Source organism: Tenrec ecaudatus, chromosome 3 (genome assembly GCF_050624435.1).
Source record: "Tenrec ecaudatus isolate mTenEca1 chromosome 3, mTenEca1.hap1, whole genome shotgun sequence".
Lineage (NCBI taxonomy): Eukaryota > Metazoa > Chordata > Mammalia > Afrosoricida > Tenrecidae > Tenrec > Tenrec ecaudatus.
Window position 1 is genome coordinate 122,771,921 of NC_134532.1, and position 27,056 is coordinate 122,798,976.

General features: G+C 43.6%; 1 protein-coding gene across 1 annotated transcript; it reads left to right on the top strand.

The window, feature by feature from the left end:
- The first annotated feature begins 8,250 nt into the window (after positions 1–8,250).
- LOC142442741 (alcohol dehydrogenase class-3) lies at positions 8,251–24,880 on the top strand. Its single transcript, XM_075543996.1, has 9 exons — positions 8,251–8,332; positions 13,230–13,331; positions 16,767–16,908; positions 17,425–17,512; positions 21,428–21,647; positions 21,799–22,059; positions 22,751–22,886; positions 24,324–24,462; positions 24,604–24,880. Exons 1-9 carry the CDS (start codon positions 8,321–8,323, stop codon positions 24,626–24,628), a joined length of 1,125 nt encoding a protein of 374 aa, XP_075400111.1. The 5' UTR covers positions 8,251–8,320; the 3' UTR covers positions 24,629–24,880.
- Positions 24,881–27,056: the final 2,176 nt, after the last annotated feature.

A 27,056-nucleotide genomic window follows, 5' to 3' on the forward strand; every position in this document is an offset into this window, starting at 1 on the left:
GAAAGTGAAGACAAATTATATTGCATTAATCTTCAAAATGGATATTTCAAGATCCATGGTGAAATGCATCACTGTTGGTGATCTCTGTACACCTACAAATTATAGTTAATATGATTATGATTCAAAGGCATCCACCAGTCACTAGCAAAGAAAATGAATAAATTAGAGACTTTTGCTAATTCTTCAGGCTGAAAGTCATCAAACATGCAATCAAGATGCATTAATAATTACTAATTCGAATGAGGAAGTTGGAAACAAAGAAGAAAAATCAGAAACTGAAAAATATGGCCTTGCTGATAGAAATTACTCCAGGGATCATATAATTAAATTTGCAAGACAAACAACATAGTTGTTGAAAAATAGATTTTTAGAAACTATATTTTTGGGATCTATATGCAATATATAATTTGGGAACTATACGCATAGATCTTACCAGGCAAAATACACAGCAATCGTTTCAATGACATGTACAGAAAGAGACCCCAAAAAAGCTTGATATCATCAGTCTAGTCATGACGAGGGGCTGGCAGTGGAACAGAATGTCAATTGCTCTTATGCAAGTTTAATTTGAAGCTGAAGAAAATTAAAATAAGTTCACAAGAGCCAAAATATGACATTGAGTATATCCCTCCTGAAAAGAGATATCATCTCAAAAACAGATCTAATTCACTGAACATTAATGGCTGAAGAGGGGTTGTGGGATAACATCAAGGAAATCATACATTAAGAAAACAAAGATTATTCAAAAGTCAAGAATGAAAATAAAAGACCAAAGAGGATGTCAGAAGAGGCTCTGACACTTGCTTTGGAATGTTGAGTAGCTAAAAAATTACAAGGAAGAAAGAAGTGATAGAGTAATCGAGCTAAATAGATCTCAAAGGGAAGCTCTAGTAAAGAAAGTACTGAAATAAAATGTGAGTTAGAAACCCAAAAGACAAGAGCATGTTCAGCATATCTCAAGCTAAATAAACTGAAGAAAAAAATCCAAGCTTCAAGTTGAAAGAAATATTGAAAGATTCTATGGGCAAAATGTTGAACAAATAGGAAACATCAAAAGTCAAAAGCATATGGAAGGAATACACAGAATCACTGTACCAAAAAGAATTCATCACACCTCAACAAAAAGAAAATAAAAAGGGGGTGGGAGGGTGAAAAGAGAAGCTGATACCAAGGGCTCAAATACAGTGCAAATATTTAGAAAATAATGATGACAATGTATGTACAAATACAGTTGGCACAATTGATGTATGAGTTGTTACAAGAGCTGTAAGAGCCCCTAATAAATAATCTTTTAAAAATCAAAAAGAAAAAATCTCACAACTGGACCAATAAACATCATAATAATAACACATTGAAAGGAAGCATTACAAAAAAGGCGGAAGGGATGCATGTTGTTATCAGTGCCACTTAGTCTGTTCCGACTCAAAACAACTCTGTGTGCAGCCAAAGGAAACACTGCCAGTCCTTATCGTTGTGACGATTTAACCCCATTACTGTGTCACTCAGTCGTGCTGAGGACCTTCCCAGGCATGATGTCATTCTCCAGGGACTTGTCTCTCCTGGCATGTCCAGTGTAAGTGAGGCAAAACCAGATCCTTGCCACTAAAAAGCATTCTGGTTGTACTTCTTCCAAGACAAATATGTTTGTTCTTTTGGCAGTCCATGGTCCTTTCAATATTCTTCTCCATCGCCATAATTCAAATGCATTGATTCTTCTTCAGTCTTCTTTATTCAATGTGCAACTTTTATATGTATATGAAGCAATTGAAAATACCATGGCAGTCTTGTGCAGCAGATTGTCCCAATGCAATGCATCATTTAATCTCCTGATTGCTGCTCCCATGAGCATTGATTTTTTTTTTATCATTTTATTCGGGGATGTTACAGTTATCACAATCCATACATACATCAATTGTATCAAGCACATTTGCCCATATGTTGCCATCATCATTTCCAAAACATTTCTTTCTACTTGAGCCCTTAGTATCAGCTCCTCTTTTTTCCCCTCCCTCCCCTACCCTCCTTCCTGGGTGACCCCTTGATAATTTATAAATTATTTTTATTTTCATATTTTATACTGTCCGCTGTCTCCCTTTACCCACATTTCTGTTGGAGCATTGACTTTGGATCCAGCAGGATGAAATCCTTGACAACTTCAATATTTTTTCCACTTCACATGGTGTTACCTATGAATCCTGTTGCAAGGCTAGCAGTCTTCCTTAAAGTGAGTTGTAATCCATACTGATGGATGAATTCCTGGATCTTCATCTGCAAGTGCCTCCAGGCCTCCTCATGTTCAACAAGCAAGGTTGTGTCATCTGCATATCGAAGGTTTTTAATAAGCCTTCCTCCAATCCTGATGTTGCATTCTTCTACATAGAAGCCAGCTTCTATGATTATTTGCTTGGCATACAAATTGAATAAGTATGGTGAGAGACTACTACCCAGCCATGCACCTTTCTAAATTGTAAACCACAAAAACTGCCTATTGATCCATGTGCAGGTTACACATAAACACAATTAGTCCTATGGAATTCCCATTCCTCTCAACAATATCCATAGTTCGTTATGATCCGCATAGTCCAATGCCTTGGCATAGTCAATAAAACACAAGTAAACATCTCTGATAGTCTCTGCCTTCAGCCAAGATCCTTCTGACATCAGCCATGTTCCACGTCCTCTTCTGAATCCAGTATGAACCTGTTTCACGTCCTCTTCTGAATCCAGTATGAACCTCTGGCAACTCTCCGTCAATTTACTCCTGCAACCATTGTTAGATGACCTTCAGCAAAATTTTACTTGCACGTAACATTAATGGAATTGTAATAATAACTGGACCATTCTGTTGGGTTATCTTTCTTTGGAATAGGTATAAACATGGATCTCCTACAAGTGGCCGTCTTCCAAATATCCCGGCATAGAAGAGTGAGTGTTTCCATTGCCTCATTAGCTTGTTGAAACATTTCAGTTGGTGTTCCATTTGTTCCTGGAACCTTGTTTTTGTGTATTACTCATGGTGTAGCTTGAACTTCATCTTTCAGCACCATTGGTTTTGCTCATATGCTACCTCCTGAAATGGTGGGATGTTGACCAGCTCTTTAGGATGCAGGGCCTCTGTGTGTTCTTTCCACCTTTCTTTAGTGCTTCTGCATAGTGCAGTATTTTGCCCACAGAATCTTTCAATATTGCCACTCGAGGCTTGCATTTTTTCTTGAGTTCTTTCACTTCAAGATATGCTGAGTGTGTTCTTCTCTTTGGGTTTTCTAATTCTAGGTCTCTGCACATTTCAGTATTATATTTGACTTTGTCTCTGAGCTGCCCTTTGAAATTTTCTGTTCAGCTCCTTGACTTCATCCTTTCTTCCATTTACTCTAGGTACTCTGTGATTAAGAACAAGTGCTTTTGACAACCACTTTGATCTTTTCTTTTTGCTTGCTTGTCTTTTTAATGGCCTTTTCCTATCTTTAAGAATAACGTTCCTGGTGTCCTTCCTCGGTTCATCGGGTCTTCTGTCATTAGTGCTCAGTGTGTCAGATATGGTTTTGAGATGTTCTTGAAATTCAGGGACAGACTCAAGGTCATGTGTGGGCTGCAGAGGACTTCTTTTAGTTCTCTTCAGCTTCAGTCTGAACTCACATAGGAGCAACTTACGGGCTGGTCCACAGTCAGCCCCGGGTCTAGTTTTGGGAACTGCGATGGAACTTCGCGATCACCTCTCTCCACAGATGTGGTCCATTTGATTTCTGTATATTCCATATGGAGAAGTCCATGTGTATCGTCACCTTTCGTGTTGTTGAAAGAAGGTATTTTCTGTGAACAAGTCATTGGCTCTGCCAAATCTATCATGCAATCTCCAACTTCATTTCTAGCACCGAGACCATATTTTCCAGCTGCCGTTTCTTCTTTTGTGCCCCACTTTTACATTCCAATCATCAAAAATTATAACTGAATCTTGATTGCATATTTGATCAATTTTTGGCTGAAGTCATTGGTAGAATTCTTCAACTGTTTCCTCACTAGCTTTTGTGGCTGGTGCATAAATTTGAATCATAGTTATATTTCTGGATTTCCTAGAAGGCAGATAGATATAATCCTATCACGTAAAGCATTGTAATCTAAGATATATTTTGAAATGTCATTTTTTTACAATGAGCATTTCTGCTCATTAACACCTAGGATATCCATCTTTATCCATTCCATTTCATTTTTGGTAACTTTGAATTTTTCTACATTTATACTTCATATATTCCAAGTTTTGATTATTGGATTTCTGTAGCTGTTTCTTCTCATTTTAAGCCATGCCTCATCAGCAGACAAAGGTCCGGAAGGCGTTACTCCCATAGGCATTACTCCACAGGCGTTACTGCATTCATGTCACTTGGTTCATCTGATTTGGAGGACACACGTCGTCTTCAGTCATATTTTGAGCACCTTCCCATATGAAGAGCTCTTCTTCTATAGCGCTCGCTGATAATGTTCTGCTCTGCTCATTAGGCCGTCCTTATCTGACAATGCTGCAAAGCTATGCATAAGGCTTTCAGTGGCCAATGCCTCGGAAGTGGACAGCCAGTTCCTTCTTCGCAGTCTTTTCTTAGTCTGGAAGCTCCACTGAAAGCTGTTTACTTTGCATAACCCCACCGGCATTTGAAATACCAGTGTCATAACTTCCAGCATCACAGCAACACACAAACCACCACAAAACAACAAATGACAGGCAAGTGGTGGGAAAGAATGCACAGTCACTTAGAAAATGAATGTATATACACACACATACACACACAAGTTGTCAAGAATTTCATTTTACTGGCATCTGTAATCAATGTTCATAGAAGCAACAGTAAAGAAACCAAATGATACATTGTATTGAGCAAATATGCTGCAAAAGACCTCCTTAAAGTGGTAAAGAACAAAAATATGTCACTTTGAGTACTAGAGTGGACCTAACCCAAGCCACAGTAGTTCCATTAAGCTCATATGCATGCAAAAACTGTACAATCAGTAAGGAAATGTGATAGTTATGTTTATTGTGCCAATTTGACCAAAAGAACATGTGGGATTAATCAGGTCACAATTTGATTGGAGAGTAAAGAGATAAAGGGCTCTTCAAGGCCCGCCCCCTTCTCTCTTGCTCTGGTGATGGCTCAGGTGAAGCTGCTGCTTCAACCTGTAAGCTACACTACCTGTGAGCCAAGCCAAACCATGGATCATGTTGCACCTTGCTCAAGGGAGGACTCTGCTGTCTGCTTCCTTGACTTTGGGCCCGGAAGCCCATGTGAGTTGAAGGACTTCCAGTATATTAACTGTACCACGAAAGTGAGTTGAACTGAGCCCTCTGTACTGCTGTGTGGACTAATTAGCTGTTACATTCCTTCTTGTTGTATAAATATATACATAAAACCATAAGTTTCCTGGTTTTGTTTTTCTAGAGAACCCTGCCTAACACAGAAAACCATTAAAGAATTGACTTATTTGAATTATGGTATGGCAAAGACTATCAAAGTGAGGTGGTAGCCCCGCCCCCACAAAAAAACAACAGAATTTTGTTTTACAAACCTGTATATTTAAATTTTTTTTAACAAAATAACCTTATCACCTTTGAAGTACTCTCTATTGCACTTAAAACATTTGTCAAATCTATGATCCTATTCTTTGAAACTTTTTTTTAAACTCATCTGTTTGGATGGCTGACAGCACCTCCCTCGTTTTTTTCTTCATCTTTTCTACGTCATCAAATCGATGTCCTTTCATGTCCCTCTTCATTTATGGAAAGAAAAAGAAGTTGCAAGGAGTGAGGTCAGGTGAGTAAGGTGTGTGGAGCAAGAGGTATGCTGGGTTTCTTTTGCCAAAAAACGGGTGCACTGAGATAGCTGCATTAGCAAGCACATTGTCATGGAGACAGAACCAGTCCCCCATCTGCCACCAATCAGACCTTTTTTGTAGCATACAGTTATCTTTTCAGAACTTCTAAATAGAAAGTTTGGTGGAACGAACTCCAAATGCACTATGAGCTGACATTTTTGTCCATTTGGGAAGTTGGCGGATGTCTAGAAGGAGGTTTGTCAGTAATTGACAAGTCACCTTTTTTGAAACAGAAAGCCACTCATACGGTTGAGTTTTTGCTATAGCACTGTCCTTGTAAGCTGTGTTCAACATCATGACAGTTTCTGTGGCATTTTTCCCAAGCAGAAAACAAAATTTCACAACCACACAGTTCTCTTAAATTGCCCATCACAAAAAACGAGGTTTGAGCGAAACTCCTTTTATGAAAAAAATATCACTATAACCAAAGAAAACCTTCCCAGGCGATGCCACCAGGTGCACTAACTCAGAGCCAGTTGCTCCATGCTCACCTAGCAGGGGGAAAAAAATGTGTACTACAAAAACTGCACTCTGCCCAGCACAACCCCCGTTCTTTAGTGAGGTACCACATGTATATCATGGAATGCAAGGAGGATGAATAAATCTGCCTTAGAAGAAATACAGTCATATTACTCCTTGTAAGCAAGAATTGTGAGACTTCATCTCTCAGAGTTGGGACATGTTTCAAGAGGGACCAGTCCCTGGAGAAGAATGTCATGCTTGCTGAAGTAGAAAGACAGCAATAAAGAACAGGCTCGTACTGAGTTGGGTTGGCACAGTGGACGCAGCAATGGGCTCAAACACGGCAATGTCTAAGAGGATGGTATAGAACTGGGTAATGTTTCATTCTGTTGTACACAGGGGGCTAAGAGTCTGAATTGATTCATGGCACATAACAACAAGAGCATGGTTTTTCCCTAAAAAACAATATTCCTCACTGGAATTCCACTTTAGCAGCATGCCACAAGTGCCAAATGGCATGCTGCTGTGCACAGTTGTTTCCAGGCCGGTCTAGACCAGTAGGAAAAATTTCTCTTGCCCTAGGCCCAACTCAAAGCTGGGTCTTTGGGTCACAATATATGCAGGGCAGAGGGCAGTAATGAGTCCGCAGTAGAATTCTCACCTGTCCAGACAAAAATGACCGAAGACATGGCAAGCTACTTCCAAATCCATTCAGTGAAAACACAATAAATCACAGTAGCCCAATTCTGTTGTGTGCGGGTCACCACAAATTGGCTCAAAGTTTACAACAAAAAGAATATAAACAAGTGACACCTGTCCAGATATGGTGTTGTCAACAGTGGTCTTACTTATCAGCCACCCCTAGCCTTTCCCTTACAGACAGTATACAATTTTTGTACAGAAAACTAGCGGTGAAGTGCTCAGACGAGCTGGCTAGGACTCTCCAAAACTTTAGATTAACCACAAATGATCTAATCCCATTCTTGTTCCCTAGAGATGGACTGGGGGTGGTCATGTGACTGGATTCTGCAGGAGCCCAAGGAAATGTCTTTTGCGGTATCTATGGGAGAGCTTTCCTCCCTGCCTTTGGCTGTGATCATGTGAGGATGTGAGGGTTGCAGCTACAGCAGCCGTCTTGCAATCCTGAACAATATTCCTGGTATCATTGAATAGAATTTGCCTCTAGTCCTTTATTATTTGAGAGAACGAGGCCTGTTTCACTCAAATATCTACGATTTTCAGGCAAAAAACCCTGCGATATTTAGACTATAGTAAGCTGGGTTTTTACTGCCTTCTGCGTCATCCAGGTCAAAAAAACAACTCCCCACTGACCCACTTCCCTGATGGCAGGTAGTTATGATAGCTGGACTGTGTGTCACCTTAGCTCGGCCAAGGTTCTCTTTCCCAACACAGACCTTTTGAAGCGAGTCTGCCGGATTAGCTACTACATCTCCTCCATCCACTCATACAAGTGACACAATCACAGCACCTACAAGAGGATGTGGGAGCTACACCCCAAGCCCAGCTTGTTTTCAAAGCTGGGCACACGCCGCTCCTTGCCCCCAAATCAAACTCACCGCCATTCAGTGGATGCCAATGCATAGTGATCCTGCAGGGCAGGGCAGAACTGTCGCCGCGAGTTTCTGAGACTCTAAGCCTGTAACTCTTTACTGAGTAAGGAAGTCTCGTCTAGCTCCTTCAAGAGAGACTGGGGTTTGGGACTTCGGTTCGAAGAAGGCAAAACCACCGTGCTGCCAGGTGTCCTAGGCCCTCTCCGTGCGAAGGTGAAAAGTCGCGCCTCTAGGCGCGCGTCCCGCCCACGCCCCTGCACCTGATGAAGGCGGGGCCACGCCCGACGCAGGCCTCGCCCACTTCCCCCCTACGTGCGACGAAGGCGAGGTCGCGTTTTACGCACGCCACGCCCAAGCCCCGCCCCTCGCGGCCACGGCGCACGCGTGCCCGTAGCGGACTTGCCCCGCGTTCGCTCCAGCTGCTGGACATGGCGAACCAGGTAGCGCTCTGGCCGTGGCGCGGGTGGGAGGGAGCGCGTGGTCCGCGGGCCTCCAGGGGGGCGCGGGGCTCGGCTCGAGGACGGGCTCTGGCTGCCGGAGCTGGAACCTGCCCTCCGGCCCGCGGCCCAGCGGAAAGAGAGAAGAAAGCACGGTTTGACTCCTCACTCGGGAGGGTTTTTGCTGCTTGCGGATTGCCGGAGCCCGGTGGGGGTGGGGACAATCAGCTCCCGGGAGTCGGTGCCCTCGGGAGATCTTTTGAGAGCCACGCTTTGCTGTCGCTGAAACGAATTTGTCCGAGAGTCACAATAGCCAAAGTGTAGGAGCAGTCTAAATGCCTATCAACAGATGAACGCATAGACAAAATGCAGTGTGCGTGCAATGGACTACTAAGCCATTTGGAGAAATGGACTCTTGTAGTCTGGGTGGAGCTTCAAGACATGCTGAGCAACATAAGCCAATCACAAAAGGACAAACATTGCACACCTCCCGAGAATAAAGAGAAGAGAGTGTGTTAGTGGAGGGAGAGGGAGAACAGATGGCTAGTGGGGCCGGAAAACTCCCATTAATCATCGAGCTTTGTTTTTACAAAGTAGAATTGACGAAAGTTGTGTGGTACATTTATAACGAGAGAGGAAAGAGCAGCAAACAGCTAGCGGGATTTGTTTTCTTGCTTAGGAGGTTTGATGAGCCATTTCAGTTAACTGGCCCAGTAGTCGCCTGCAGTGCTTCTGTGCTGCCTCTAGTTGATGAAGCCCTACAAGGTTTCCTGCAGCCGCCCAAGACAGCAGTTGGTCTCTCTGGTCACCTGGGGCAGCAGAGAGAGGAGAGTCGGCAGCAGGAGAATGTGAAGTATATGTGGCTAATTCCTTCCATGAGCAACGACCTCCTTTGCCATGCAACCAGAACTGGATGGTGGACGTTGTGATAAAAAATTCCATAGAGGAACCCTGATCAAAGGAGGGAGCTGCACAAGAGAATTTCAAATTCTCGTGGACTCTGGTCTTCCTGGAGCCGTGACGGCTGGATGAATCTCTGAAACTGTTGTCCTAAAATAATCTTTCAACATTAAACAAAAAATAACTACTGAACTCATCATAAAACTGGACAATTAGGGGGGGAACAGAGGAGCTTATACCAAAGACTCAAGTAGAACATGTTTTGGAAATGATGATGGCAACATATGTTCAAATGTGCTTGAGACGATTGATGTATGGGGTGTTAAAAGAGCTGTAAAAGCCCCCAGTAAAAAGTTAAAACAACAAAACTGGACAATTAAAAAAGACTGAACAAAAGTTTAGCTTAACTAGTAAAAAAGGTTTGTTTTGAGTATTAAGCACTTTTTGAGAACTATACGGTATCAAGTTAACAACAGAAACTGGAAAAATTAGACTGGAATTTTAGGGAGTAGTAGGTGAACTCAAAAAGGGAAGGAATGGTTACAGAACTCTTAAGAACGTAATTAAAGTCACTCAACTGTGCATAGAGGAACTGGTGGTGTATGTTTGGTTGTCTATATGCTCAACAACAAAATCAATAAATATTAAAGGGGAAAAACCCTAACTGCTCGGGCAGTCAGGCTTTTAAGCTACCACAGAGCCCAGGCTCTTGTGTTATCTGGCATCTCATTATTGTCATTTAAGATTGAGCAGCAAGTGCTGTGCTTGCCATGAAGGAATGTATTTGAGGAAGACACCTGGGCCCTTACCATGACATGTTTTGAGCAATTTGGCCTTTAAACTCATTACCGTTAAATTCATCTTGACTCATAGTGACCCCATAGGGAAGGCTAGACTTACCCCTTTTGGTTTCCAAGGATGTCACTTTGGGGGGAGTAGAAAGCCTCTTCTTTCTCCTGCAGGGCGACAGGTGGTTTTGAATTGCTCACCTTGTGGTTAGAGGCCCAATTCATAACCCACTTCATTACCAGGATTCCTTGTACTTAAGCACTAGAACCTTTATATGCTCATAATTCTCACTGACCACCTCCATGAGGTATATTATCCCCCTTTTTCGGACCCAACACTGAGGCTTAGAGATCGGTGTGCTCAGTGGTCAGATGTGGGATAGTGAGCTGGGGCTCCCACCCACCCATTTCCCTTCAGGGGTGCACGTTAGTCAATACAGAGGGGCAGACATATTTGAAGTACATGACTAAACAACTCTCAGGTGCTCATTGCTTTCATGCTGTGCAAATTTCAGATATTTTCTAGAAAAGTTTTGGCCTTGAATATTGATGTTTAAAAGAAAAGATAAATTCTAAAATTATCTCAGTATTCACAAGTGGGCCGTTGTTTTTCCATATTACTAAGCATCCTTAATCAGAGAAGGTGGAAAGTTATAATTCTTTTCATAGTTGGCTGTGGCTTATGGATTTAAAGTGGGGCTTTCTTTTGCTTAGAATTGTCATTGAAAGGAAAAGGTTAAGCTTTAAAAAAAATTTTAAGAAGGAATAATAAAGCTTAAGATGCTGGATGCATCTTTTACTCTTGTTGCTTTAGCAGTACTTCATAGACCTTTGGGATTTTGTTTTCAGACTTGCAGTGTCTTGGGGTTTAAGATTCCACTGCGTGCCTAGGGGCCCTGGGGGCATCGTGCGTTATGCATTGGGTTGCTAACACCCAAGTCAAGTCAGCAGTTAGAAACCACCAGCGCTCCTCTGGAGCGAGGTGAGGCTTCCTACTCTACTAGAGATTTGTAGCCTTGGGGACCACCGAGGACAGTTCTGCTGTGTCCTACAGCATCACTGTGATGCACAGTTGACTCGATGGCAGTTGGTTTGGGAATGCGCTGTCAGGTTTAATATCTCACTTTAATATTAAGAACACTGATTAGGACAATGAATGTACAAATGTGCTTTACACAATTGATGTCTGTATGGATTGTGAAAAGAGTTGTATGAGCCCCTAATAAAACGATTTTTTTAAAGTAAAAAAAAACCTCGTTTCCAGCCTTGCCAGTTTACACAGACCACTCTATGCACATGTAGTTCACCTCTCCTTTTCCTCCATCGTTTGTTCAGCTGCTACTAATTGCCGCTGTGTTTGAAAACACCGTGCCAACGGCTCTATTCACCACCACCACCCAAATAAAAAACTCCCAACTCACTGCCATTGAATCGATTCCAATCCAGACACCCATAGGACAGCATACAACTGTCCCTCTGGGCTCCTGAGATTCAATCTTTCCAAGAGCCGAAAGCCTCATCTTCCCTTGGAGCAGCAGTGGGTTCAAACTGCTGACCTTGTGGCTCGCAGCCCAACACATGACCCACCACTCATGAGGGCTTCTTACGGTCTGGTTAGGAGCTTCATGTCCACTCGTGTTTGCCCCTCACAATTATATTCTGGCTGTGTTTTATCACCATTCGTAATGCTTCCTCAGAGGAGGCTTGTCCTGACCCCAAAAACCAGAGTTACACTCTCTTCCACTCTGTGCTTTCGGTAGCAGTTTGAGCAAGTCTCTTTAATCACGTTGTTTTGTAAACATTGAATTTCCAGACTGGCCACTTCACCCTTTATCCTGTCCACACAGTTCATAAGTATTGCATGAACTGACCCATGCCTTCCTCATTTCGCTTGGTTCTCCGGTTGTGAAGCTGTGAGCTGATTAGAATCTTTAAGGCTTCACCACTCTGTAGATGTACAATATGAGCCCTTATGTCATTTAATTTTTTCTAGTGGCCAATTAAAGGAATAGTGAAACTAATTTTAGTAAAGAGCTATTACAACATATAATCTGTATTGTTAAAAAACATTAGTATGATAGGCTTATTTTCTTGGGTACTAAATCTTCAGAATCCAGGTATATTTAACATTTGTAGTGTATATCAGTTCAGACTAACCACACTGCATGGGCTCAGATGGCTAATAGCTATTATTTAGGTCCATACAACTGAAAGGGCTAGATGTCATTTTAAAACATTCCACTTGCCCTTAAGTTTCCAAATATAATTGGCCTAACACCCCCTTTTCAGGAAAAAAAAAATTGCTCAGCACTGCCCCAGAAATTAGTTTTTGTTTTTTTTACCATAGCCCATAATCCAGGATAAAGTGCAGGTACCACATTTGGGAACCACTACCCCCACAGGCTGGACTGTTCCGTTGCCCCAGCCCCAGTGGGTAGTAACACCCACGTTGGGAAACACTATCCTGACACTCCGTATTCCTCTTCCCACTTGCAGTTATTGTGCTAATCCAGTGACCCTTAAATCTCACACAATACTGCCAAGACTCCCTTGTCCCTCAAGCCAGAGCTCTGGGAACCCGTATTCTGAAACTGCTCCTGCTTATGCCTTGTACAGGGTCATTAGTATACAAGAGGGCTTCCGAAAGCTCCCGAATGTGACCCTCAGGCCTCCCATCAAGTCAGAGACTGAACTCGGCCCTGGGTTAGGATAACCGACCCCGGAAGATGAGAGGTGTGCCATCTCCCCGCATGGGGTCCCCAGGGTTAGGAAAGGAGGGGGAACAGAAACCAAAGACGGCGTGAAAAGAAAACAGGCAGTGGTACATTGAGGATTGCTGTGATGAGTTGAAACAGGTGTGGATGGAAAACCGCTGGCTTGTGCTCATTAACAATAAAAAGTTAATATAGTTTTTTAATTCATGGGGGGGTGCCATTTTTCCATGAACTTTTTGAAGCTTCACGTATTTGTGGAATTAAACTTTTTTATTTTTAACCCTTTTTTAAAAATTGTTTTTAATGTTTTCTAAAGGCATGGCATGACACATCTAAAACCCCAAAATATGCAGACAGGCCTCCGCCTCATGGAGGGCACATATTTCTCTTGGGAATCTCAGATCCATTTTCCTCAATTGGCATTCAATATCGAAATTGTCCTTGGTTATTCTTCTCGGGGGATAGACTAACTGCTTGTTCTGTGTCACCTCCTTTTAGGTCATCAAGTGCAAGGCCGCAGTAGCCTGGGAAGCTGGAAAGCCCCTCTCCATAGAGGAGGTAGAGGTGGCACCCCCAAAGGCTCATGAAGTCCGAATTAAGGTAATGCTGTAGCTGAGGCTCTGGAGGGGAAGACTTGGAATGAGGTCTCTGGGTAGCTGCGTAGGCCCGAGATCTGTAGAGGATGCATCCCAAGGGGCAGTGTCGCGAGAAGGGGGTGAAAGTCATCTGGCCACAAAATCACAACCGCCTTCTCTGAGAGCTCCCTCTCACCCTTGAGGCTCTGCCCATCGTTTCTAGCTTTGCAGCAGCCAAGCGCCAGGGTCCTGCAGCCTGTCGTCTTGTAGCCAGAGTTTCGAGGGACTTTGGAGCATGGCCCCTTTCTGTCGAGCCTAGAAATCAAAATGTTTTGGGGCACATTTTTTAAAAAAAAGGGTGGGCTGGACCTGATCTGGTTTCCAAAATGTTCTATATTTTGGGCTTTCATTGCTTTCTTTAGTTTTTGTGTGTCTCAGAGAGGTTATGTCAATGGAGGTCACCCTCTGAAGCTGTGTTACATGCTTTTCCAGTTTTCCCGAAGTGAGACCCAGGACTGATGAACCTAGAGGGACAGCAAGTATAATTGGGGGTCCCGGAGATGGGAGGGTTATCAGTGATGGGTTGTGGTGGGTAAAAGGGAAATGACATCAAGGAGTCCTCGTAGAAAAGGAAGGTTTGAAAACTGATTGTGGTAGCAATTGTACATTCTACTTAACGTGATTGAAACATGGAATGATATATGTATTAAATCCCAACTAATTAAAAAAATAAGGAACCTTTCATTTTGTTAAAGGGGCTCATGATTGACTGCAAAAAACAAGCCAGTGAAATCGTGCTTCCCAAAACCAACCTCCTTGCCATCAAGTTGATTGATTCCTAGGCACAGCAACCTTACAGGACAGAGTGTGTCTGCCTCTGAGGTCTCCCGAGACTGTAATGCTGCCGACGGCAAAGTCTCACCTTTCCCCCCTGCACTGACCCTGTGGTTGGCAGCCCAAAGTGTAACCACTACACCCCCAGGGATCCTTGAGTTCTTGCATAGAGAACTGTGAGCTGTACGCTGGGCATCCCAAACGCTGCTGGAGCTGCGCAATGACGTGACCCTTGGCGATAAGCACTGCATCGGGCGCTCCGCTGGAGACTGCGGCCTGGAAATGTAGACCACTGCATGTGTCCAGGCATGCTAGGCTGGGCTTACGTTGATGTGAAATCGGTGCTTTAAAGTAGTCATCACTGACTAAAACTGACGCTTTAGGGACATCGCCTGTCTCCTCTTCCTTTAGTTGCTGCTCTGGGAATACTTCTCCTCATCCCACCTGTGGACACATAACAAGCAAACACTGCCTCTCACACTCCCGGGGAATCACTCATAGCTGGTTGAGCAGCGCAGGGCCCAGTACCTGCTTAAAGTCCTTTGCAGCTCATGTTAAGGAATTGGAGAGTTTATCATTTCTGGTTGTTTGTTTTTCAGGTTAGAAATTGGGCTGATTGTAATTTTTACCGTTGAAGCAAAGATTTTTCCTAGATGTTTACAGAGATGAGCTTTATGGGGTACTCACGGAGTTTAGCACTGTTTGATTAGAACCCCTTCTGACAGAGCAAATAGCAAACAGATAGTCCACTTCACGTGGGTGTGGAGATGCAGAGCAGAGCAGCACAAATACAATACACACCACAATCTTTCCCTTCTGTGCTGTGGTAATTTAGGAAGCTAGGGAAGAAGGCCTTATTTAAGTAGAAATTGTATGTGGCTGGCTAAAGTGGAGTTGGTGTAGCTAAAAGCTTTTATTTGGAGCCCAGACCCAAGCAAACTAGCATATTTCAGAAATAATGAGTCACTGCTTAGAAACCCCATTTGCTGCGAGGAGCAGGCCAGCAGCGGGCCGGCTTCCCTTATCTTGGCCACGGGGATGCTCCTCTCCATGCCTCAGGGTCATGGTGTTTGCCACCTTTTGCTAACGTGCGCTGAAGGAAGGATGGAGGTGCCGGGTTTCATTGCATATAGTTTCCCATTGTCCTTAACAAGGTGCCCCTGAGTGTAAGCACACACCAATTTTAGAAAGTTGAAGGTATGAAAGAAATGTCTCTTAGAATCCGCGAACCCCAGAAGTAGCATGTCTTGCCTCATTTTGTTGCCCTTCTCTCGCAGGTAGGCATTATTTACAGGTTGAGCTTTGTGGCACCAAATCTACAGGCGCCATTTTTCCAACCACTTGCGCTCACTTCATGACTCTGTGTACAGTTGGGTAATGCTTAAAATATGTCCCACTTTTTCACACACTGCACAATTAGCAGATTATAGCACAGTGTAAGTACAGTGTCTGTAGGCATTGGAAACCAGAAACTTCATGGGCCTCAACTTATTGCAACACTCCCTGTACTGCAGTGGGGTGGAACTGATCTGCAACATCTCCAAAGTATGCCTGTACCTTTTCTGAATTGAATGTGCACACACGTTGTTGTTGTTGTTGTTGTTATTGGGAGCCATCAAGTTTGTTCCGACTCATAGCACCGCGATGCACAACAGAATGACACGCTGCCAGTCCTGCACCACCCTCCCGATCACTGAGCACAGTGGTGTAGCCACCTCAGTCCATGCACTGACCATCTTCAGCAAGCATGACGTCCTTCTTTAGAGATTGGATACTCTTGATCACATGGCCAACGTACATGAAGTCTCAGCAGCCCTGCTTCTGAGGCATATCCTGGCTGTACTTTTGCCAAGACAAATTTGTCTTGGTGGTTCATGTTATGTTCAATGTGCAACACCATAATTCAAAGGCATCAGTTCTTCCTTTGTCCTCCTTAGTTATTGTCTCCCTTCCACGTACTTGTGAGACCACTGACAGTCCTGCGACCTGAGTCAGACACATTAGTCCTCGAGCGGCTTCCCTGCTCTTCGGTATGTTAAAGAGGTCTCGTGCAGCAGATCTGCCCTCCAGTGCAGTGCATCGCTTGACTTCCTGCCTGCTGCTTCCACGAGCATTGAGTGTGAATCTGAGCAGGATGAATCCTTGACAGCTTCAATCTTCTCTGTTTATCATGTAATTTACTGGTGCATTTGTGAGCATTTTGGTTGCTTTACATTGAGTTGCAGCCTGTACTAAAAACTGCAGTCTTTGATCTTCATCAGCAAGTGCTTCCAGGCCTGGTGGCCTTTTCAGCAACCCAGACTGTGCCATCTGCTTGTGGCAGGTGGTTAATGATCCTTCGTCCAATCCTGATGCCTCATTCCTCTTTGCTCAGTATACAGACTGAGTAAGTATGATGAAAGGGATGTAACCCTGAAGTCTACCTTAATTTTAGACCTCACAGTATTGCCTTGTTCTGTGCAAAAGACCATCTCCCGGTCCATGCACAGGTCCCACATGAACACAGTGAAGTGTCTGGAATTTCCGTTCTTTGCAGTGTTACCCATAGTGGGTTATGATCCGCACGGTTGAATGCCTCTTCAGCCAGTACGATTATTTAGTGCTGTTCATTTTAACATTTGCATAGATTATTGCCACTGCAGTTTGCCACACTGACGCCTACACTCTGAGCGGGGCTGACCCCGAGGGGTGTTTCCCAGTGATCCTGGGACATGAAGGAGCTGGAATTGTGGAGAGTGTTGGCGAAGGAGTTACTAAACTGAAAGCTGGTAAGGAGAGTATTCCAATCACTTATTTCATCATTTTGGCTTAATTTTATAGGTAATTGTGGTGGGGGATGGGAGGGGGGTGGTAAACTACACACTATTTATGAACAGATTATAGCCTAAATGGGTTGTCAAAAGATTAATTTTCCTTTTCATCTGGGAAGCACACTTTTGGTGTTTTCACTGATTTTGTAACTGGTGCTTGTCTGAAACAGTAAAAGGACATTTCCAACATCATTTTTGCCCAATTAAGTCAACTCTCAGAGCTGGGTCAGTGAGTCTGTGCTGCGAAGCATGTGGCCACCTTACGTTCTACTTGGTGCTGGAAGAGTTCTATGTAGATAGAAATTTGGAAACGTGTGGTATTTGTCTGGTCAAGGAGTGTGTGAAGCCTTGAAGTTGTTCACCTTGCAGCGTGGAGTAAGTCAACCAGAGTGAGAATTTGCAGGAGCAGGTGTATTCACTTAGAAAACAGCCACCACCTACCTATTGATAACAATGTGTGTGTTTGTTCCCCAGGTGACACTGTCATTCCACTGTACATCCCTCAGTGTGGAGAATGCAAATTTTGTCTAAATCCAAAGACAAACCTTTGCCAGAAGATCAGGTTAGTATTGTAGTTTTAAAACAAGAGCTCCTCTTTAAATGATAACAAGTAGTGGCAGGCAATTTATCAGGTGCTTTTTAAAAGAATTATTTCACTCCATCTGTGTAGCAACTCCACTGTCATTATTGGTTCCCCCATTTTCATAGTTGAGAAAAATGAGACACAAAGATTAAGCGGTTTGCCCCGCTTCACCAGTTCTTAAGATTGAAAATAGCTTTCTGAGCCCTCCGCTTTCCATAATGTTTAATTCGGCAACAGGTAGAGCATGGAGGAACAAGCTTGTGAGATTAAAGGAAATCATTCTTGAAGGCCATTTTATTGTTCATTTAAATCAAAGTAGTAAAACTTACCTCATACAGTTACTGGGAAGACTAAGAGATAACATACCCCTTAACACAGGGAAGGGAGTTAGTATAATGAGGTAGCTGCACTTAAAGACTACTGCTTTGAGCCAATTTAAAATCCCTTTGTATTTGTTTCTTTTATTGAGGCTTAACCTCTATCATAAAGCACTTAATGTGTGGACAGCTCAGTGAATTTATATGCATGTATTCACATGATAGCTACAATTGTAGCCAACGTTACAATACAGAGCCCTTGGACAACCCACAGGCTCACAGTTGACATCTGTGTGGTTGTAATTAGTATTTTACCTGTACTCTTTGTTCTCCCTTTCTAGGTTCTAATGACCATTGCAGTGGCTACACGGCTCACAGACAATAGTAGTGACTAAAGGGTTTATTAAGGAAGTTGACAGGGTATAATCTAGTGAGAAATGCTTAGGATACAGTTGCTTTATCCGGACTTGTTACAAAGTTCTTTCAGGTCTGCTAATAAATACCCAAAGGGCATGCCACTTGGCTGTAAGCCTCAGCCCAAAAGCCTTCAGCTCAAGCTCTCTGGGTCAGCAAACCCAGCTCCCTGCAGTAAGTGCCCCAAAGCACCCCGCCCCAGTAAGCTGCAGCCCAAAGCCTCCATTTCTGTGGGTCAGCCAGCTCAGCTTTCCCAATGCCCTGTGGCCTGGGAAGTCCACCACTCTGCTTCCTGTTCTGCCTCCTCCTGCTGCTGCTGCTCCTCTGCATCCGGGAGGTTCACTACACAGGGATCTCAGGTGCAGCGTGCACTCCACTCTTGGCTCTTGCTGGTAAGGAGAGCCCTTCCCCAGCTTCTCAGAGGACTTATTTTATATGAAGCAGGATGGCATTCCAAATAATCCTGTTCACAATTTTTTTCCCCACAATTTCTTGACAGGTGAATCTTACCAGTCTCCTACCCCACCTTCCTACCAAAGCCAGGCAGGAAAAGGTTGTTTGGTGGAAGTTGGGTACTTTGGCTAGGAGAGCCAAATAATCTACTGCCCCGCCAAGCCCTCTGTCCTCAAAGATCGCCACTATTCTCATTTTTCACTATAACATTTGCTAGAAGTAGAGTCACGTAATGTATGTTTCTGGCCTGGTTTCTCCCTCTTCGTGTCTGAGAAATCTCTGCATTGTATGTAATAGTTCTTTTTCATTGCTGTGTCATAGTCCATTCTAAATACCACTGTTTATTCATTTTCTGTTGATGGGTACATTGGCTGCTCCCTGTTCAAAGCTATGAGCGTTAATGTTGTTGTGAACATTCTTATATATGTCTTTTGATGATTATATATACTTTCTTTCTCAGATATTTTCTTACGTAGACTGCGCAGACAGATGCAGGCACGCACACGCACAACACCACGCAGCTTTCTAGTGTGCCTGTAGCGCTTTTCACCCCCACAGCAGTGTGGGGAGACCAGATGCCTAATGTCATTGACAAAATCAGATGACAGGCTTGGGGAAAGAGAAGACTAAAGGATGATGGGATTTTTTAGGAACTTAGGGAAGCCCCCTCGTAGTTTGGAAAATAGGACTCCACTCATTCTATGCTATAAATCCATCTTAAATGATAAACATTTGATATAAATATGTAACTTTTAGCAACTCTAGAACCCAAATCAATCTAGTCTCTTGAAAGGAAGGGTATTTCAAACACAGTCTGAAGAACTGGGCCATTCATTAAGTATACGACTGCAGCTTCTTTGTGACTCTGTCACCTTCTAAAGCACCCTGGTGGCGCTGTGGGGTAAGTGCTGGACTGCTCACGGCAACCTGCCCACTGCTCCTGGGAGGAAGATGAGGCCATTGTTCCTGGAAAGATGTGCAGGGGACCAGGGAAACCCTACACGAGGTCTTGGGAGCCAGAATGCACTCGGGACGGTGGGTTTTAATTCGATCCTTTTTGAAGGGAGAGGTCTTTTCAAAGACTAGAATTCTGTCGCATTGACATTTTCCTTCTTCCATTGCAGAGAGCTAAACAGGCTTTAATCGCGCTCATAAAGATAAACGTTGCTTGTGGTGGAACTCTGTTATCTTGATGCTCCTTGTTCTGGGTCATTTGTTTATTCTCAAAACGACTATATTTACTCATTTTTTAAAAAGTATGGATTAGGTGGGGGTGGGCTATTTACATCTCAGAGCATCAGCTCTGCATTCAGCAGTTCAGATCACACATCCATCAGCAGTTCAGATCACACATCCATCAGCAGTTCAGATCACACATCCATCAGCAGTTCAGATCACGCATCCATCAACAGTTCAGGTCATGCATGCATCAACAGGTCAGGTCACGCGTCCCCATCAGCAGTTCAGATCACGCATCCATCAACAGTTCAGGTCATGCATGCATCAACAGGTCAGGTCACGCGTCCCCATCAGCAGTTCAGATCACGCATCCATCAACAGTTCAGGTCACGCATCCACCCTGCGGCCCTCCTTCTCTCCCTTATATGGGCCGCCATCCTCCGGGGTCAGTAGCTTTCAGCCCTGCAGTTCATTGTTTCTCCCTCCCACCTTTGCCCTCTCTCCCCCCAACCCTGCCCCCGCAGGGAGCCTCCAGATCTGTTACTTATAAACCTAGAGGCAGTCTGTTTCCATTTCCGCTTCAGGAGAGCGAGAGAGAGGCTAAAGGATTTCTCAGAGTGGATTTCAAATGTTAATGTTTATTAAAGTAGCAAACACTAAACACTGTCATAGGCACATTGCTAATGCTTTACATCTCGTTTGCTTTTCATAATGAGGAACATACTAATATTGTTCTAAGGAGACACCAAGTCACAAAAAGTCTAATTATGTCGGATTTAAACCTAAGTGTGCTTGACTTCAGGGACTAGACCCTAAGGAAGGTATTATCTTACTGTTCAGAATGTAAGAGATAATTTGAAATATAAAAAGTTATTTGGCTTTTGTGGGTATCATGTCATAGTGTGTTGTCATCTTGTGCCAATTACACAGGCAAAGTGGAAAGATAACTTGAACCTTTTTTTTTAAAGACCTCCTGAAAGATCTAAATGGGTCAAGTTGGCTTTCTGTCTTAATCTGTTAGCCTTATAACTGTAATCTTTTCTTGTGTGGATCCTGGTTTTGCCTTTAACCTTTATGATGTTATGGTTCTCACAGTTTTGTGATAGAATAGATTTGTAAAATAATTTCATGTGATCCGTACACAATTACGGATTTGGCAAAATAAGATCCAATAGGATAGTGTTAGAAAAGATGGGTTGGATTCTAAATCTCTTAAAAGCATTACTGAAAGGTACTGAGTTTTTAATGAATACATTCAAATTCTGACTTTTGGTCTTAGCATGCTTTTCTAAATATTCACTGGTCATTATTTGTAAAAATCCATTTTCTTTCTCCGATGAGGTTTAAGCCCCGTAGAAGGGCAGTGGCCTTCAGCATGCCTGAAATCCTGAGGTTGGTCCAAGGCCAGGCAATGGTTTGTTCTGTTATTACATGTGGTCACAGTGAGTGAGCCAACTCAAGGGCAGCCACAACAGCGGGGGTCTGAGCAGCCAGTCGACCCTGCCCCCTCCTCCTCCTCTCTTTCCTTCAGAGTCACTCAAGGGAAAGGAGTGATGCCGGACGGCACTAGCAGGTTCACCTGCAAAGGAAAGCCCATATTCCATTTCATGGGAAGCAGCACCTTTTCGGAATACACAGTCGTAGCTGATATCTCTGTTGCTAAAATAGACCCTGCAGCGCCCCTGGATAAAGTCTGCCTGCTGGGTTGTGGCATCTCAACCGGTTATGGTGCTGCTGTGAACACTGCCAAGGTAAGAGATTGGCCTGCGTGTTCACTTACGCTTTCTAATCTGGTTTAACAAAGCTTTGCCGGAGTCATGAAACTGGTCCTATTGCTAAGAACCCAAGTGACTTCCTTGATTTTTCTAGCACAAATATCTCATAGACTGTTTTTACCATTAGGTGGAACCTGGCTCTACTTGTGCCATCTTTGGCCTGGGAGGAGTTGGATTGGCAACTATCATGGGCTGTAAAGTGGCTGGTGCCTCCCGGATCATTGGCATCGACATCAATAAAGATAAATTCTCAAAGGCCAAAGAGTTTGGGGCCTCTGAGTGTATTTCCCCCCAGGACTTCAGTAAGCCCATCCAGGAGGTGCTTGTGGAGATGACAGATGGAGGGGTAGACTACTCCTTTGAGTGCATTGGTAATGTGAAGGTCATGGTGAGTGTTCTGGGCTAAATCCCTTTCTTCCTGGTAGTGCATGATTTGGGTTCCTTGATTCAACAAAGTTTGTCTTAAATGAAAGGTCTGATTCTACGCTAATGAAGATGAGAGGAGGTAACTATTAGAGTTAGCATTGGGAAGTGATAGAGTGATCAGAGAAAGATGAGGAAAAAGGTATCTGCCTTTCAGTGACATTGTTCTGAGTCTGATACCGGGTGTCACTGAATGAGATCGCAGAGTCACACGGTCCTAGAGCTGCCCACTTTCTGACTTCGGCGCGTTTGCTCAGCGGACTTAAAACCGCAGATTCCCAGTCTGCACAGTGCAGGTTGACTGGCACAAAGTGAGCACTTAGTGTATGTTAGCCAGTACTGCCCACTCTACCTTCTGCCTGCTTCTTTAGGATTTGGGGCTAAACTTTGCTTTTTAAAATATAAAGCAAATCAAAGCTTTTTAAAACTGTCAATTTGTGTAGCTATTAGGCCAAGTTAATAATTTTAATACCGATAAAAATACAAGCTATTTGATTAACTTAAGCTTACTAAACATTGAATTTGGTTGCCTTTTATTGGGCCATTTTAGAAGCCTGTGCCACCACCCTTTCCCCTGCCCCTGGAAGATTCTGGGGAACCCAATTTCTTAGCAGAACGCACTGACTTCTGTGCATCGGTCCTGTTTCTGCCTGCAGAGAGCAGCATTGGAAGCTTGCCACAAGGGCTGGGGCGTCAGCGTGGTTGTTGGAGTGGCTGCTTCAGGTGAAGAAATCTCCACTCGGCCCTTCCAGTTGGTCACTGGGCGCACCTGGAAAGGCACTGCCTTTGGAGGTAATTCGATGGAGGAGAGGACAACATTTGCTGCTGCTGTGCTCGTCAGCAGACAGATTTTCTTTCGTTCATTTCCATTGTGGTGCCCTACCCTTTCCATGACCACTCTTAGCCTCTTTCCAAGAACATGCTTAGCCTCTTTGAACCTGAAAGAATTCGAGAACCACTCCCCAGGTGCCGAAAGATGCCCGTGAGTCTTCCCAAAGCGCTGACTTTGGCCACGCCGATTATCTGACGACAGATGATCCACGCCACACTGGCCACCCTGAACTCTCATTTCGGGGCCCAAGGCAATATGAAGGGTTTCGAAGGATTCGTGGACAAATGGGAAGAAAAGATAATGGAATGTTTCTATGACCTTGTTAAACCCCTTCACATGTGAAAGAGTAATCCCAACCTTGGGGTCTGGTTAGTCACCTCCAGCTGAAATTCACCCACACACATGCCAGTGGGGAAAGAAGTGAGACCATCAGGACCTCTTGGGTGTTCTGCTTATACCCAGAGGCAGAAATAGAAATTTTGGTTTCGAGAATAGTGGGCAATTAATTGTTAATTCACCTAGCCAGAGACTTAAAGTAGGGGATGGGAGTGGGGATCCTCAAATAACAGAAAATGATTGATGGGAGAAATAAGATTTAGTAAAGGGCCCAAAAGTATTTGGAGTCTGGTGTAAAACATCTTTAAGGTGGGAAGACTCCATTAACATACTGCTTCTATCAATACAGGGAGACATCCAAGCTTACAGTTGTGTCAGGCAGCCGAGCAGTTCCTACTTTGCTCTGCAAACTCATGGATTGGTATTTTGAGGTTCCATTCCTATTTCAATGTGGAATTTAAGACCAAAGAAATAGTGTCACATCAAATTTGTTTCTTCCTTGAATTTCTTGGTGACAGCTATCTTTGCTGCTTTTCTAAGCCTTCTAGCATTCTGTGCTCAAACAAAACAAACTCACTGTCATCCGAGTCAATGCCAACCCGCAGCGACCCTGCAGGACAGGGCAGAACTGGTCCTGAGGTTCTCAGACTGACTTTATGGGAGTAGAAAGCCTTTCCACGAAAGCACCTGGTAGCTTCACAGTGCTGGTCTTGCTGTTGGCAGCTCAGCACATAGACTACACGGTGCCACCCCAGCTCCTTCTCAGTTCTCTGCTACGGAGTTTAAACACCCTGCTTGCCCACAACATTCATCATATTTTAGTAAGTTTTAATACAAAAAAATTAAAAGGAAAATACTTCGAAGCCATTTATTCTTTTCATGACTAATGATAGGTTTCCGATTCTTCCTCCTCCCCATGCTAATTTTAGAGAGTTCCATTTCTCTTTATCCGGTCAGTAAAATCATTTCCTTAAATGTGTTTGTGTGGTAAAAGAAAAAATAAGCTATATGCATACTGTAGAAATGTGTTGACTAACGAGTAGGCATCTGATTTCTTTCAGGATGGAAGAGCGTAGAAAGTGTTCCCAAGCTGGTGTCTGACTATATGTCTAAAAAGATAAAAGTTGATGAATTTGTGACTCACAATATATCTTTTAACCAAATTAATGATGCCTTTGAACTGATGCATTCAGGGAAGAGGTAAGCTCTTTCTTTAGTTTTGGTTATAGAATGTAACTGGCTTGGGGTTTATGGGGGAGGGAGTCTAAAGTAATCCCATTTCAGTGGCCTTTGGACAGAGCTGTGCTCATAAACTAACTTTATTGCTTCCTTTTCTTACAGCATTCGAACTGTTCTGAAGACTTAAAAGCAAAGGCGAGCAAGGATGCTCATCCCTGTACCGCCATCTTGAGATCTGATGGGACAGGAGGTGACAGCTCTCCTAAATTCATAGCCTCTTGGACCTGCAGTCACATACTCTATTATTCTAGAGAATAATGTTTTATATGTAATTCCTAATTTCCCTAACCAAGGGCAAGGCTAAAACAGCCCTAAATCTGTTTTCTGGCCCCTCCTTCATATGAATAATTGCTAGTCCATTAAACACTATTTTAACATACTCGCCGTTTTTGCTTCTGTGTGGAAGGTATCTTCTCTTCTGTACTGCAGTCCTTGGTGGCCTCTCCAGCCTGACTCCATTCTGGGAAGCAAATGGATGATGCAGGATGGTCATGAGTGTAAGTCTGCTGCCATCCTTGATTGGCAACTTTCACCTAACTCTGAAGAGTCTCGTGCCCATGGACTGAAAGATTTCCGTCAGTGGGCTATTTATTCAGAATCTGCACCTGCTTCTGTACACTTACCTGCTTGAGAGCAGGTATCATACCTTGTCCTAATGTGTACCCCAGTTGTTGGGGGGACAGAGGGAAGCAACTCAAGAAAGCAAGCGCTTGTTCATTGTGGTGTCAGAAAGATACCAGTGATGGTGAACTGCATGCAATTTGACCACGATAAACAGTGAGGTGCATAAGAGAACAGGATGTTTTTGGTAAAGGATATGACAAAAATAACTTTGAAATTCCAATAACAGCCAGAAATAAATGCGGTTACACAAATATGTATATAGGTATATATGTGTGGGTGTGAATGCGTGCACAGTAAGGTATGTCTATAAGCAAATGTATACGTATGTGTGCATATCCATGCATAAAGGTACATCAAAAAGTTTGTGGAAAAAAAGATACTGGAATTTTTGACGCCCCCATTTACTTGTGTGTGTGTGTGTGTACACATATGTACATCAGTGTGTGTATATACATATGTTTAGATCCACATATGGGACACAGTTGCAGATATTTCATAGTACTTCATATGGTTAGTTTTCTGGATTTGAAGGCTCAGGACCATGGTATGTGGGACAACTCATCAACTGGTATACTTCACGGTGTGTGTTCCACATGCCAATGCATGGCAAGGACTATCTGGAGTATTTTCGAAGTTTGTGAATAGCCACAGGCTGTTGGCCTTTACTCACCCGGAACAGAAGAAAGAGAACTGAAGACACAGCAGATAGTCATCTACAGGACTGCTGGGCAAGAACATGGCCTCATCCAACCTGAGCCCAGAAGAACCAGGTGTTCTCAGCCTCCAGCGCTGAGCCCTTTTGATCAGGGAGGTAGCAGATGATGGAGCAGATCCCAAGTGCATTGAGACTGGAAGGCTCATCGAGGTGATTGATTGCCCTGAGATACTCTGAACCATAATCAAGGTTATTCCTTGAGGTTGGTTACCTTTTAGCTAAATAAAAGATTGGCGCATACTATCACCCATGAGTAACAAGCTCTTTAAAAACATCAATTTGACAAAAACAGCTTAAAGCAAAGATGAAAACGGTAGGGAAGTTCAAATACTGGAAATGGTGTACATGGAACGGGAGGGATGTTGGTACATAATGAAAAATGTGATCAATAACCACTGAGGAATGTATGTTGAATTGATAATGGGGCCTAATTTGCTATGTAAATTATCACCAACACTGAAAAAAAATTAAGGAAACATTCTAAGTGGAGGATTCTCAGAAGATGGCAACATTATCAGATCACTCCAACATCACCCCACAAACAACCAGAAACAGTGTCCGACTTTGAGACTACACTGAGGAGCATTGCGGCACTGAAAACAGAATCAAAGATCCTGGTATAGAGAAATGGCTGACATTTCCTTGCCCTTCCTCCCAACTTGCAGGTGCTGCTGTGGCTGCTTTGAATTGCAGTAGCCACAGCCCCTGCCTAAACCCAGACAGAACCCCAGGCTTCTCTGAGATCAACACATGCAGATCTCCCCAGACAGATCCATTTGGAGTACACTAGGACTTCTACCAAGGCCATCGTGAACTGCTACAGCAGGGTAGTGCACTGGCGTCTACTCTTAAAATCAACACTGCCCTGCCGCACTGAGCACCGCCTGCCTACCTGAGGCATCAGAAACCACAAGGACAGACCACTCAGGGCTCAGGTCTGGTCTGTCTGCTTCTAATTTTTTTCTGGCAGTGCTGGGGACTGCTGCCTGCAGTTGCTCTATGCTAGGAAGCAGACATCTCTAGTGGAAACTACACCAACAGCCAGCATAGGGGGTGTGCGCGGCCTCTCAGCAATAAGGCAGATATCTGTAGGGGTTGGTTCACTGTAAAGATTCCTGCCCCAACTGGTTACTGTGGGCTGCTGGAAAGATAAGGAAAAGCTAATACAAGAATTTACAAACAGATTTACTTGGGCAGAAGCAAAAATCAGATGATT

Coding starts and splice junctions, on each gene's coding strand:
- LOC142442741 (XM_075543996.1), top strand. Junction 21,648..21,798: donor CTGCTGTGAACACTGCCAAG/GTAAGAGATTGG, acceptor TTTTACCATTAG/GTGGAACCTGGCTCTACTTG. Junction 22,060..22,750: donor TTGGTAATGTGAAGGTCATG/GTGAGTGTTCTG, acceptor TTCTGCCTGCAG/AGAGCAGCATTGGAAGCTTG.